Consider the following 14,780-nt stretch of genomic DNA (forward strand, 5'->3'; position numbering starts at 1 on the left):
GCTTTGGAGCGCCCATGAAACTCAGACCTTTCTCCCCTACTTTAAGATGCCAATTGGCTGCTGCTTTCCAAACCTGCCCATTCTGTGCGGGGCAAGGTCAGGAACACATTGCAGAGGAAGGACAGAGAAGACTCGCCATGTATCAAAAGCCAATTCACATGATGAAATCACCACACGGGCATGTGCACTTTGAAACTTTACATTTTCAGAGAAACCTAGATGATAGCAGAATCTTACGAAGAGAAGGAGCTTCTCAACGTGCACTTTCTAGTCACGTTTATCTTTCTGTAACACAGGTGGCACGACAGAAAAGCAGCCATCCACGTTATTGGTTTTGACCCAACTCTTCACCATCGAATCCATCCAGGACAATGCCTGAGGAGACTTCACGTCTGATTCTTTAAAGTAGGTGAATTCAATCTATCTTTTCCAAATTTCCATCTTCCAGATTCTCTGGACGATCTTTGCTAGAGGACAACATTCTTTTCATGCGTCAGGGAGAATTTAAAAGGAACATGATAGGATTTGCTGGCTCCACCTCAGTTAATCCTCACGGGAATCCTTACACACATCAGCAAATACATAAGCAGGATTTCCTAAAACATGCCATGCTGGCCTAACCCTACTACACGTGAAGTCCCGTGCTTCAGTGAGAACAGAGCTATGACAACAATGAACACGTTAGAAAATCCCTCCTATAGCTTTCAGGTGGGTGTACCACAATGTCCCGGGGATTAGACACACTACAGGTATCAAAAAAGACAAGTTTGTAAAGCTACTTATATGAAGCTCTAGCAGACAGAATTGCATGCTAGTGACTCAAGGTTGCCCGGGGATTAGCCGGTCTGTCACGGTGTGAAGATGTTAGTAGCTAAACAGGAGAAGTTGGCCTGGTAACTTACCCGGATTCCTTTGTCGCCAGTTAGACCTTGTAAACCCTGAAATACATCAACACAAAAAGAAATACTTTAAAACCAATAGGCCCCATCGTATTCCTACTCAAAAAGAAGAACGTGCGCCCAGGAGTTTGGGTTTTCCGTTTGTCCCAACTGCTCTATGGTTAAAAAACAAACCCCACAACCAAAACTCTCAAACTTTTCCAGCAGGCCACCTCCTCTTCCCCTCCATTAGGTCATCCAGGCTGTAACACCACCACTACTCCTCTAAGGGTTCTTCAGGTAAAGAAAAAAAATCAAACTAGTTCAAAGAATGCAGTCCCTGAAAAAAGCAGCCAACTCCCTTTCTCATGTTAAACAATGAAGCAGGTCTGCAATTAACATAAAAGCAGAGTTCCAGCACTGGCCCCGTCTTGCAAAAAAGTAAACCCAAACAGTGAATGTAACCTCAGCTGAAGGCAGCTTTGTCACTGCGGTGAAAAGCCAGGGCCCTCTCCGGCAGGCGGGCACCCAAGCTGTGGAAAGGTAATCAACACAGACGCGCTCAAAAGCAGCATTTTGGGCTAAGACACGCATCCTGCGAGTCCCATGCAGCTGCTTCTGGTAGTTTGAGGACCAAGGTGCACTACCAGTTTCTTTTCAGCTTCATCCACTTCATCCTCTCGAGCCTCCGAGCTCGTTCTGTTGCTCCCGATCCTGTGACTTTGGTTCTTTAACACCCAACCAAGCTGAAACTGCAAACGCTGTATGACAGCAGCGGCGCGAGCTGCCGGCCGCAGCAAGGCAACCGGCCCTGTAGGTGCCCAATCCCCGGTATTCCCACACTTACAGGAAGCCCTGCCGGCCCCATTGGTCCTGCAACTCCAGGATCTCCCTTACTGCCCTGAAATGGGGACAAAAGAGGAGAAATTGTTACATTGCTACGGACGAGATACTCAAAAATCAGAGGCGCAGCATTTACAAGGGGAGAGCAGTTCCAGGTCTAGAAACCCCAGAGCTTCTCTGCCCCAGAGCAGTATCTCCAGAGGAGTGACAGAGCATTGGTCACTTCTGAAGCAAACTCACCCTTTCTCCTTTTGGTCCTGCCGGTCCTGAAACCCCGCTTGGTCCTGGAGTACCCTGTAGATGTAGGAAGGAAAACACATCAGGACGGTTTTATTGCCGGGCCTCGTGAAAGCCAGGAGGCAGTGCTGCTCCTTTAGGAAAAAGCCGAGCTGGGAAGGACAGTGCGGTGGCGGAAGGCATCTAGCACCGCTACAGCTTTCAGTGTTGGCGGCGATGGATTCGAAGCAGTCGCTACAGGCCATTCGAAGGACACGGCACTGCTATGTTAGATCGCACCAGCGGCGTTTTACAGAGCCTTGTGTTTAATTTTGGAGCTCGCTCCTGACAATTGCTCCAGCAGGCGTTTCTACCGGTTCCACGGGAGGGCATTTTTTTCTCGCTAGTTTATCTCAGACAAGGCTGAAAGCTGTAGCAGAATAAAGGCCCCTTAGATGCATGAGAAGCAATTTTCTTTATTTCCTTCTTTTCTTTTTCCCTGCCCTGGAGTCAGCTGAGCTGAGCAAAACTGACGGAGTCTGGTTACGGGGTGGCAGGCAGCCAGCCATGCAAACTGAAAGACGCCATGCTGCGGGGGTGAAGGCCGACGCGTACGCGCACGCAGGCAAACCAAGAGGGGAGGATCGTTCGGCCCCTCCGTACCCTTTTTGCCGTTTACGTCACTCTACCAGGCTCCCAATCACGCTAAGGGGAAACCCCAGACTGCTCGCTAACCCATCGGCGCGGGGGCTGTCTCCCACTAGCACTCCCAGCTTACTGCCCAGCGCTGCCGAGACCTGCTTCTGCCTTCGGGAAACTAACCCAACCAAAGCTTATCTTCCACGTGGGCAACAGGGTGGCTAGGCAACACCCCATAGGTCCAAGCGAGAGATTCAGGCACTTTCAACTCTGCGCAGACTCCCTGAACTTGCTGTGGATTAGCCCCTGTTGGGGGGTCTCTTACAGCTCTTCCGGACCACATTCCGCCGTCTAGATAAAGTACAGCTTTCCATTTACCTTCCTAACCCTACATTTACCTTCCTAACCCTACACCAGATACTCGTAGCTTGGCAAAAACATTGCTAACCACGTAGGCATTGATCTACAATCCCTTCGCGGAGCCTCAATGCTTTTGAGGCCCGTTACCTGCCTCCTAGGAATAACAAAGGAGGAATCTTCGAACAGGAAAATCTTTTTCTAACAACCTTAAGGAAAAGGGTCTTGCACTGTTTAATGCGAGCATGGACTCCTCAGTCACTAGAGTAACCCCCCCGGTGTGAGCGGGATGGCTCGCGTGGCTCGGGAGAGCTAAGGTCTGCAGAACGTAAGCGGAGAAGAAGCTCATGCAGCACGCAACTCCAGCGCGGTGAAGGAAGTGAGGAAAACCAGGCTCTCCTTAGATTCGTGCTCAGGAGTTCACACCATGGAAATCTTAATTGCCTGCTCATATGCATCGTCTTAAGATCATTCAGTGCCATGACATACGTTGAGACCTGCACCTTTATAAAATTAAACCTACAATTCCCCCAAACAAGCTGCCGTCCAGGTTCTGTTCAGAAGTTAGAGCAGCTGAATTATTTCCAGTTAGGCTGAGGAGGAGAAATTGCTTTCTTTTTCTTTTTAAATAGCCAAATGGCTTGTACACGGGTGACGCACGGTTTCCCAAAAGGGAGTAAAAATATTTGGCCCTTATTTAACAGCTGTTGCCCTCGAACAGCAGAACGGTTTGCAGACCCAGCTTAGCGTGACTTGTCTCATTCTGAATTTGACAGGCTGAGAAGCTCAGGCACAGAGTGTATTTCCTGCACATCCTGCCGTGAGTTAGCAACATGAGGTAGGAATCTTGCGTCTTCCTGCTCCGCCATTAGACGCCGCTACCTCTCAGGTGTAAATACTGGAGCAGAACGCACCCCACCGCCCCCACCCCCAAGTATCTGGGACTGAGGGAAGCATCCCCAGAGGTGCAGAAGCTGCGTGGCATTCTGCTGCTGAGAGCTGAAGGGCTAGTCCTGCTTGCACGAGGGCTTTTAGAGGCACCTTCTCCTCCTGGCGAGATGCTTGCCAGGCCACGGAGATACCTGTACCCACGCCAAGGCAGCCCCAAGTGCCGTGTGTGGAAACAACGCACAAAGCTTTTTGCTCACAGGACAAGACACACCAGCATTATGATGCCCAAGACAACACTGAAGGGCTACTGTCGTGAAAAGATGGCAAGCAAGGCTACCATGGGGAACGACAGGACAGAGACCCCCCACAATACAGAGGACGGGAGAAGAGAGCGTCATGGAACCATGCAGAGGTTTCATTCGTTCATCTTGTTATTGAGATAAAGTGGGACAAGTAGGCTGTGAGCCCGGAATCCAGACAGGCCCGTTGCATCAAAAACAGACAAGCGTGTGACATCACTTCTCAGGCTAAGTTTAACCCCCCTCCCCAGCCTGTTTTGGAGAAAAGAAGGTTATTGCTGGTGTAAACAAGACTCTGGTGGGAGAGACGAGACAAATCACGATACTGGGGAGGAGGAAGGTAGGGTAATGGAGAAATGGAACTCACCGGTGGTCCAGGCCTGCCGTCTAAACCTGAAGCACCCTGAACAGACGGGGAGGGTTAACAAAAACAAGGCAAGAGGAGAGGGGAGGAGGGTGAGGGGGAAAGGAGAGGGGAGGGGAGAGGTGAGTGAAGCAGTGACTTGAGACAAACATACGCTTGCAATAAACAAAAATTAAGATCTCAAGGACAGGTGATACTTACAAGCAAGCCAACAAAAACACAGAAACACTGAATACATATAACATTGACCTGCAACTTTCAGATCCCCTTGAGAATGCAAACTTCCCCCTGCCTGTGCCGCCAAGAAAACCCCTGAGGAAGAAGCCGCTCTGTGTCACGTGACGGAAGGGACAACGTGACAGCGAGGTTGAAACCTGCTCCGCCTTTTTGGCAGGCTGGGCAACCCCGGTGAGGCACGAGGCTCAAGGGCTCCGAGGGCCGTGGTGGCGGAGGCGTTTACAAGCAGTGCAGAAACCATCAGCCGCCCAAGTTCCTACCGAGAAACCCAGGTCCCGTAGGTGCACGCTTAGTCAGCTGCGGGCTTGCTCCACTCTACACCCAGTTGTTTGGAGGCTTATAAAAACACAGTCTTCCTGCGTCACCGGTGCAGGTTTACACCAGATTGAGTTTAAGTGGCACTTTTCTATCCGTGTGGCCCTGAAATTCCTCATCCATGAGACCTTACAGCGGTTCTGCCCACGGCCCACCGAGCCTGGTGTCTTGTCTCTGCCGGTGGCCAGGAGAGAAAGCTTTGGTAGAATGTAAGAACCAAACACTTGATTTTTCCTCCACTGGAGTGCGACAGATTCCTTAGCTTGTCAACGTACGGAGAAGCCCAAGGCCACTGCAGACAGTCAGTGCTGGAATTCTGGCATGATGTCAAGCCTGAAGTCACACATGAAAAGGCAGCAGTTCCAGCTGTGAGTTTTTACAGTCTGTCTTTGAAATATCTCAGTACCTGTTTGGCATGGCATGGAGTTTGACAGGCTGAAAACACACTGGATCAGGCACAGAAAAGCTTATAAAGAGAGTTAGGCAGCTCTGGGGTGGGATGCAAAGTCCACAGTCTCTCTCTGATCTTCCTAACAGGGATCTGCATGACGGAGCACAGGCCGACCAAGTCCTGCGGCACACAAGATGTGCTCTGCCGTGCTTGTTTCCAGGCAGAACGCTCCGCAAAGGGGGAGGCTGTGCTCCGACACCGGTGCCTTCTATGAGGAGAGCACTCGGGGCTGGCAGAGCAGCTGGATGGGACTGAGTTACCCCGAACGCGTTGTCAGCTGTCGGCTCAGCCAGAGGGTGAAGAGGCTTTTAGCAGATGTGAGCCACGAGCTTCACAAAGTCTCCAGGTTTGTGTCTAAAGCTCCTGTAGCATCTTCATAATGCTACCAAAATTCCTTCTTGCTATGGAAAGCAGCACGTCATCACTGATCTGATGTGACAGGGTTCACATCCAGCAGGGAACACAGCAGGCTTGTGCCGGATCAGGGGAAGCAGAAGTGACAGGAAGGCGTCGCCTAGCAAAGAAGCTGGATGCGTTCAGAACCACCAGGCTTTTGTACACAGCCCGGGTGACAAACTGCTGGGAAAGTGTTTCCTTTTCCACACCTTTGCCTTCTGTTTCCGGTCCTGCCCCATTGCCCTGAAGGGCAAAGGACCCACGAAAAGCCACTGCTTGTTTTTCCCAATCCTGCCAGAAGCAGGAAGAACTAAAGTGATCACTGATCTATTTAACAGCCCTAAAAGATGAAGGTTCTGTATAGAAACTGAGGCTTTAAGTGTAAAAAGCACAGTTATTTATAGAGCATCTCTTTCTTTGACTTTACATATCAAATCCCTGAGTGTGTCTCCTATTGAGGGATCTTTTTACAGCTGACACAAGTTTGGCTCATAAAGCACTGCTTGCTTCCTGAATACTTACGGGTAATCCCAGTGGCCCTCTGTCTCCTTTTTCACCCTGGGCACCCTTCTCTCCTTTCATTCCATCGAGCCCTGCTTCCCCCTAAAGGAAGGATGGAGCAGAAAATAAACCCACCGTAACACCACTTATATAACAGACATTCCTCTCTCCAGAGCGCACCGAGGTGGTGCGGGGAATACAAGAGGCAGCAGAGCAACGCTTCGGTCCGAGTCTCGGCCCATTCCGAAGGAAACCGGTGCCGGTCACCTCCGTGTGAGCACCTGTTATAAGGCAGCAAGAGGAGACTCGGGCCTGGGGGTGGGAAGATGGCCAAGGGGGAACTGAGCTCACCTCTGTTCACCAAAGCTTTTTCTCCCCCCTACTCCTACTCATAAGGCATTTTAAACCACCACCTCGGTTGCATTTTGAAAGAGACGTGTCAGAAGACCCAGGTTTGCAGAGAGACAGCGAGCCTGCTTGGCGTACTCCGGCAGGAGAGCACTCTGCGGGCTCGCTCTACCCGCACCCCCGTCTCCATCATCGCTGCCCGATAGCGCGGTCTGGCTCGAGCACGTGTCTGGAAGAGTCACCTATTCCTGACACGTCTGCACAAGGTACAAAACATTCTTCCTCACCACTACTGAAAGCCTCATTAGGAAAACAGTATGGATCGCAGGGATGGAACCAAAACTTCCACATTCGGGACATTGCACCTGCTAAGTCTATACGGATCCACTGTTCCAGGGGAAAACTGGCGCAGTGCTTCCTCTGAAATCCAGTCTACGCCGTGCAAGACTCTCTCCTGCGCTCATCTGGCACATATTCCAAAGGCAACAGCATCTTACGGAAGTTTCCCAGTGGATAGCAGTGGCCAGTGAGTTACAGTCCAGACCGATAACTCTATCTGCAATCAATCCCCGGGGAAAAGATGAATCGGGATAAACACACCACCCCCTTCAGCACCCAGATAGCGCTGCTGGCCAAATACTAAGCCTAGCCAGGGGTCACTTTCCACATTTTCCAATCTTTGCCAAGGCTGTCAGGGGAAAAACGCAGCTCTCCTCGAACACTCCCACTCAGTGAGTTTTTTGACCTAGTTGTACTGTTTTACTGCGGGCAAACCAGTGGTGCAGGCTGAGCATAAACACGCTTAGGCGGAGGATAGAAAGATTCTAACCACCAAGAAAAGTGAAGTTCTGGTGGCTTTACAACATAATTTACATGGTATACACCTGGCTAATTTTAAGCTAGAGCTCAGTGGTTTAGGATTGTGTGACAGGCTGTCCATCCCACCATACAGCCCTCCAACCTTCAGACAACAATTCCAGCTATGTTCTCACGGGAAGATTTCCAAGGGCCAGTGGCTTCCCACTTCTCCGGGTGAAAACTGGAGAAAACGACCCAATTTCTGGGTCCTGAAACAAGAACTACTGAACCATTTCCTTCAAGAAAATATTCACAAGTGTTTGTCCTCTCAGCGAGATGGTAAATAACACTGGCAAGCTAGAAAGCTAAACGCCAGGGAGAGTGTAGCAGAAGTTCGGGATGTAATGTTTTGCAGCCTTACCTTCGGTCCCGGGAGGCCCTGAAGACCCTGCATTTGGGACGAGACACAAAATATCAGTAAGGTTTAAGGATGTGCTTTAAAATCCAGGTATCCCAGTCCAGTGCTTTCGCTTTCTGACACACAGAGGGCACAAGCGCTCAGCCCAGAGGCCTCTTTATTTGTGTAAAGGGCACTTCACGTACCGTTCTCATCTGGTAATGAGGAGGCTCTGGCCAAGAACGACCTGGCAGTGGGCCAGGCTTGCTATCAAGACCATTTTTGCAGTTGATCCCTTTAATCCCATCCATCCCCTCTTGCTACTGTCTTCCCTTTCATCTCAGACTAACATAACCTTCTCTCTTACCTCCCCACCCCATCACAGCTCTGACCTGCCCTGGGGGGTGGTTTTGGAAGTGATACCAGGCATGTTCCTGCTTCAATGCTGCGGTCTTTCTGACCGTTTTCTCCACCCAGAATCCTCCCCAGCCACTTCTCACTCTATCCTCATTCCCAGCGCCTTGCCCACCAGGTGTAAAACTTACTCAAAACTTACCGGAGGTCCTGGTGGGCCTTGGGGGCCAGGGGGGCCAGATATCTAGAAAGCAATGCAAGAGAAGTCACCACCATCATCTGCTGCGTTCGGCGGGTGAAGGGAACTGCTGAGCAGGGGGCCATTAGGGTACAGCTGAGCTCTACCAGGCTTGGAAACCTGGCTTCCCCCCAAGGAATACGCTAGGAAGTGGCAGCAATCCAGGCCAGAGTGGCTGAGAAGCTGCAGCAGGACTCTGGGAAGGGCTATGCAGCAGTTGCAGAGATTTAGGGGAAGGAGAGCAGTGAATTTTGTTTTTCAGAAAAAGGATCTCTTCCACTACTCCACCACTGCTCCTGGGAGGTGGCACAAGGTCAACAGCAAGCAGCAGTTCCAAAGGACGGGAGAGAAGGTGGATGGCTCCACACACGCAGACGAGTGTATGGATAGCCTGTGGGACTCCTTGCTGCAGGGCAGTACCAAAGCTAGGGGTGAGCTTTGAGGGGAGAATGGACAAACTCATGAACCCGAAATCTTTTGAAAAATATACAGATACAGGCAGGTATGGTTCAGGAAATGTCTTCACCACAAGTGACAAGGAAAATATTTGTCATGCTTTGCATCATCTTCTGTTCTTCCCTAGGCATTCATTATTGATTGCGTGCTGTGAGCTACAGTGCTCTTGTATAAGGGAGAAGTAGGGCATCGGGAGCTGGAAGTGGTTGGCAATTCAGTCCCACAAGATGCGGGACCTCGATGAAGGGGGTGTCGTAAGTGGGTGGGATGGGCCGGTTTGCAGCAGCATCGCTGCCAACTCATCCCTCCCCTACTGCTGAGACTGCAGAAGGAAAATGAGAAAGGTGACCTACCGATTGTCCCGGATTTCCTTTGTCTCCACGTTCCCCAGGCTCGCCCTTCTCTCCCTGCACACAACAGACCCTGTCACCACCACCACTTTGCCATTCCCCAACAGCAGCCTGACGCCTCCCTGCTGCCCCACAGCCTCTGAGGGAGGGAGCACGGCCGGCGCGTTGGCGACAGCGCCGTGCTGCTGGCAAACTAGGCATCTCGGCTCGCTCAGCCACGCAGGCTCAGCTGCCAGAGCCGGCACCTCCGGAGGGTGATGGGAGCAGATGCCCAGCTGGCCCCTGCCTGCTGCTGGAGACCCAGCCTGACGGACATCGGGTGACATCCCGACACCTCACCTTAAGGGTAGGGGACCGAGGTGCCCGAGGTACTGGGTGCTTTGGGAATTGAACCCTCGCGTGTTGCCCTACACTGTTTTCTCTTTGCCAAGCAGGGAAGAGTAGCCTGTCTTTTTCACTCTTACTGTCAATCCTGGAAGTCCGATGGGGCCTGGCAATCCTGACGGTCCTGGCATCCCTTGGTCACCTCGTTCGCCTTTCTCTCCACTGGGGCCATCAAGACCCTATGGATCAAGAAAGATTTGTGGATTTTTTGCAAGACTAAGTCAGGCAGACGCACGAGACATCATCGCAAGAGCTGAGGCTGGCTCCGGCCACCCCAAGAATGCACTGAAAACCCCAGACAGACATCAGGTGCCCAGGGAAATGTTTCGCTAGTATAGAAACCGGATGCGCAAACGCCTGAACATCCACCTGTCACGGTGCATGCGCCAGGCCCCAGAGTCAGGGTGAAGACTGCTTTCCCGCCTCCGAGCTCGGCTCACCGTTACTCAGTTTGCTGGGGTCGGTGCTAGAAACCATTCCCCAGTAACCAGCTGTTGGGACAGCAGGAGTTTTAGCCTAGTAACCTTGCAGAGAGGCACGAACTCCCTGCGTAAAGCCCTCTCAACTGGTGCTGGGGACATGGGAATTGTCACAGGCTGAAGCTGGGAGACTGGGCACTCTGCCCCGGTCAGTGGCAGGGATGTGAGGGGTTACCCCATGCTGGGGTGGGGTGTGCTGGTACCTCAGCTGCCTTGCTCACCCTCAGGCCTGCTTGCTCGCAGCAGCGTTTCAGTTTAAGCAGTATGCCAGGCAGCAAGCTGAGGAAGTGACGCAGTGCTCAGAGAGCAGGGCAGGAGGCTGGGGACAGCCACTCGGGCAGGATGGACCACACACCTGCCAGACCTCGCTTCTCTATCGGTACGCTTCATACAGCAGCCATGAGGCACCTCCAGCACTCAGGGCGGAGGGACTCCAAGGTATCCGAGAAGCCCCAGGCCTTGCCCCACAACCTGGATAGCCAGCAGTGCTCCAAGAGGCTTCGCTTTACTCACCGGTGAGCCGGCTTGTCCTGGCTCCCCTTTATCGCCCTTTTGTCCTGTGACTCCTGGTTCTCCCTTTATTCCAGGTGGTCCATCCTTTCCCAGCAGCCCCTGAGGGCCAGGGGGGCCTATTTCTCCAGGCTTGCCGCGTGGTCCCTAGAAGAAACCCACACAACACAGGGTGAACCACTGATAGATAAAAGTTCCTCCTGCAGAGCAACTCCCTGGGCCCGGGGCCTCACTCACTGCTCCTCTCACTCACGTAATGCCACCTGAGGAGTCCCAGGCAGGACAAAGCGCGTTTGCCACCCCATCCCAGCTGCTCCTCCTAAGTCAGGACTTTGATAAACCGCTAACGTTCCTTTTTTGTGAAGCAAAGTACTTTCTTTTCCCCTGTGGGAAAAGCAACTGTGCAATGTCAGTGACAGAGATGGCACATACTAACTCCAGGTAAGACCCCTGAAGGAAAGGGCAATCGGCAGCGGCACCGTGTCGTACCTTTTCACCGTCGTGGCCTGGAGGACCTGGCAAGCCGATTTCACCCTGAAACACAAAATTGTTACTTTGGCGGTTTGAAAGCAGCTATTCCGACCCCTCCTGCCCAGCCCTGTGATGACAAAGGGTGGGCATCGCAGAAGGAAAACCCTGCTGAAACAGTACCTCATGTGACTTCCTACGAATGTCACCGTCCTTGTTTATCCTGACTGATAGTTCACGGCCCCAGTGCCGTAACATCAATTATCTTTATAATTATAACATCAACCAACACAATCCCTGCAGAGACCGGTTCCCATAAGCTGCTTCCTAAAGCAGAAAGGATCCTTCATCTTTCAGATAAGGCATTATCATTGTGGGAAAAGAGATTTTTTCAGGATATTGTCCATGAGGAGGAGTGGGAGAGGCCAGCAGGACAGTCTGATAGTGCTGGACAGGAAGACTAGGAGCACTGGGGAGGGTTGGGGGTGGGGAATTCTGCCTGGACCTCTCCTGTGTTTCCTTTAGCTCTGCTGAGCGGAGCAAATACCTTCTGTCCCGGAGGCCCTGGAGGTCCAGCCACACCTGGAAGTCCCGGGGGTCCCTAGATAAAGAAGAACTCATTTTCAGATTATCAACAGGGCTTTCATATTCATGTTTTGAAACCAAACAGCTCTGACTCCAAGGGAAAATCATTGGGAATTTTCCCAGGGGTTCCTAAAATTGTATCTGCTTGGGAAGCCAAGCGATGGAGAGTTCTGAGCAAGCAGCAGGCCTGTCCAAAGGGAGTTGTAGATATGTATTTCATTACGTTTTCGTGGAAGAAAATGCAAATGGTCACAGCTACCTGCTCCTGAAACAGAGACTAGCAAGGTTTTCCCTTCTTATCTACAGAAGTAAGTTTTTAGGACAGAGAGAATAGGAAACACGGTACTACTTAGATCAGTTTAAGCAGAGCTAAATGGCACCGGTGTTTTGAGCAGAGATCACTCTTGGCAGTTACCACTTGAAGGAGATCGAGGGAGCAGTTTGACCTAGCAAGTGATGCCGCTCACACCCATTTTGTGCTGCCCTGCCATACTGCATTTTAAAAACCCATCCTCTTCCCTAACCAGGTTTCCTGTCCTAAGAAGCAAAATACAGGGACACTTTTTTTCCCTTAGTTTGGCTCAAAACAACTACTTTGACTTTTTGTCTTCAAAGGGCTTGTAGTCACCACTGTTTCAAATGTTTAGATGCTGTTTTGTGGACTCTTCTGTCAAGTTACACTTATCAATGGTGAAAATATGTCTTCCCCTCACATCACAGGAAGTTCCCACCACAGACTGCCAGGATAAGTTTTCATGCAAGGCACCCGAAACCTCCTTTTTCGCTGCTTTGGTCATCCCCTGTGCTCTTCCCTGCCCGTTCTGAGCACCCCCTGTTCTGAGCAGCATGTATTACCGCTTAAAGCAGAGAAATAAAGGGCCTGATTAGAGTTCAAGCGCCACGGTCGGAAGGCAAGATGAGCTCTTCCTTCAGCTGTCGGCTGCCCCAACTTTAGCTCCCAACAGCAAAGGCCAAATGCTTTAGCTGCACCTAAACTGTCAGGCCATCTGCTCAGGATGAACATATGGCTATTTGCTTAAAACCACACGGCGAAGCTAGGAACTCACCATCAAGGCCAAAGTTCGTATTTCCTAGAAAAAAAGTAAAAATAAAATAAATAAAGAAAACAGCCATTTGAAAACTAAGTTTTTTGCTGGAGGTGGCTTGCTCTCCAATCATATCACACTGGCACAAAAGAGCGAGGAGGCTACAACATGAACAAAAGCAGAGAGCCCAGCTCTGCGTTCCCGTGGAGCTGTTATTCCATGGTTTCCCCGTACGCCAAGGAGAACCCAGGCTAACCCGGAGCTGAGCACAGCTGCTTGCTCCCCGCAGACCATCGGTGCACGCTGCCGAGGAAGCTTTTATCTGCCCTCTACCCCAAATCACAGGCCAGTCCCGAGGGGATTCACAAGACCTCGACACCCACCAGCGTTAATCTCCCAGCTAACCAAGGTGATTTGCCCAAACACTGTATGCAGGGAGCTGTGGGATGAAGGGGACTGTGGAACAACCAACTACTTCATTTGGCTGCCGCTGCCGAGGAAGCAGACCTACATTGTTCCCAGTTTTCTGCATCCTCTGGGAAATGGTAAAGCTCCCAGCAGCTGCCTCACGGGACAGGGGGGCAGATGCTCACCTGGAGAGCTTCACTGATGTTACCATCGTAGTCCATCATTTCATCCTTCCCAGGCTCTCCTTTGGGGCCCTGTAAAACACCAGCTCTTCAGCTGGGGCTTGGGGATCGCCCTTCCCGTGGGGTGCTCGGGGCTGTGGTTCACCTGAAAAAGGGGTCTCAGAGGGGAGATCTGGATCCTCTGACCGACTGTCAGGCTTGGGCATGCACCAGACCCCCTCCGGCTACCCTCTGCTGACAAGCCAAGGACTGGGATGTCCAAACCCACTTCCTCCCACAAATGAGCCAAGCATTCACCCTGAGGTGGCTCGGAAGACAGGGGTGTCTTCTGATGAGGGTATGGAGTGGAGAAACGGCCTGTCTTAGACGTAGCCACTGCCACCTACGAGCACTTCTAGTGACGGTGAGGAAAGCGGAGGCCCAACGCAGACTGCCAGTGGGGTCCCACTATCCTTACCCCCCTTTGAAGGGCCAAAACTCTTCAAGGACACCTACCCTTGGGCCCACAGGGCCCTGGTTGCCTGGTGAACCCGGTTCCCCCTGTAACAAGAAGAACATGCTGTTAGGAAAGCTCATCCCTTCACTCACTCAAGCTCTAGGAATTGTTGTTTTCTGCTAGTCCCCAGAAACAGCCTGGGACACAGCAGCTCGGTTTTAAAAAGCCCCTTTTCAGCTAAGTTCTGTGCACACAGGAACAAATCTGCAGCTACCGAACCCGAGCGGGGTTGGGCAGGAGCACTCTGTACCTTTTCCCCCCGTGGCCCTGCAGCACCAGGCCGGCCAACGTCACCAGCTTCTCCCTGGGAGAAAGAGAAAGGGAAAGGGATGGATTTGGGCTGTGGGGAGGGGGTGTGACTCCATCACTGGCTTTGCCTTTCCGGGAGGGAGACCTGCTCCAGCCACGTGCCCCTGCCATGCCCACATCTCGGCAGGTAACCCAAATCTCCTGCCAGCTGCCCTTCCCTTCTACCCAGGAGTGGTCAGCATGAAGGAAAGCACTCAATTCAGACCCAAACTGCCAGGGAGGGCTGTTCCAAGTACATCTGAGCCAGGACCTCAGATTCGAGTGTTCTCCATGTCCTTTGCCAAGGGACAGGATTATTCTGCTGCTGTTTGTTGAGGGGGTAGAAGAAGAAGGGGAGAGGGGACTTGGAAGGCCTCTGTCCTGCCCCCTCGTGTCCACCCTGCCTTGGGTACCAGGAGCTAGAGGCTGTCCCTGACTCTGAGCGACTGGTTTCTCACAGGGCCCAGAGAAGAGGTATTTCAGTACAAATAGCATTTTTTATAATAATAATAATAACAACAATGATAATGATAATAATAATAAAGCACAAAATCACATTTGAGACTTTTTACAAGGGCCTGTAGTGACAGGACAAGGGGTAACGGG

General features: G+C 51.7%; 1 protein-coding gene across 1 annotated transcript in view; it reads right to left on the minus strand.

The window, feature by feature from the left end:
• Positions 1 to 902: 902 nt before the first annotated feature.
• The window catches only part of COL13A1 (collagen, type XIII, alpha 1), a gene marked incomplete at its 3' end in the record, with an annotated part of 44,817 nt that continues 30,939 nt past the window's right edge, over positions 903 to 14,780 (minus strand). The window contains exons 16-31 of the mRNA XM_010154952.1: positions 14,137 to 14,190; positions 13,886 to 13,930; positions 13,394 to 13,462; positions 12,822 to 12,845; positions 11,717 to 11,770; positions 11,191 to 11,235; positions 10,705 to 10,848; positions 9,793 to 9,891; positions 9,332 to 9,385; positions 8,487 to 8,528; positions 7,955 to 7,981; positions 6,409 to 6,489; positions 4,491 to 4,526; positions 1,962 to 2,015; positions 1,726 to 1,779; positions 903 to 938 (exon numbers count right to left, since the gene is read on the minus strand). Of these exons, the coding sequence (XP_010153254.1) occupies positions 903 to 938; positions 1,726 to 1,779; positions 1,962 to 2,015; positions 4,491 to 4,526; positions 6,409 to 6,489; positions 7,955 to 7,981; positions 8,487 to 8,528; positions 9,332 to 9,385; positions 9,793 to 9,891; positions 10,705 to 10,848; positions 11,191 to 11,235; positions 11,717 to 11,770; positions 12,822 to 12,845; positions 13,394 to 13,462; positions 13,886 to 13,930; positions 14,137 to 14,190 (918 nt within the window). The remainder of the gene's footprint in view (positions 939 to 1,725; positions 1,780 to 1,961; positions 2,016 to 4,490; positions 4,527 to 6,408; positions 6,490 to 7,954; positions 7,982 to 8,486; positions 8,529 to 9,331; positions 9,386 to 9,792; positions 9,892 to 10,704; positions 10,849 to 11,190; positions 11,236 to 11,716; positions 11,771 to 12,821; positions 12,846 to 13,393; positions 13,463 to 13,885; positions 13,931 to 14,136; positions 14,191 to 14,780) is intronic.

Source organism: Eurypyga helias, unplaced genomic scaffold, assembly GCF_000690775.1.
Source record: "Eurypyga helias isolate BGI_N326 unplaced genomic scaffold, ASM69077v1 scaffold23747, whole genome shotgun sequence".
Taxonomy (NCBI): domain Eukaryota; kingdom Metazoa; phylum Chordata; class Aves; order Eurypygiformes; family Eurypygidae; genus Eurypyga; species Eurypyga helias.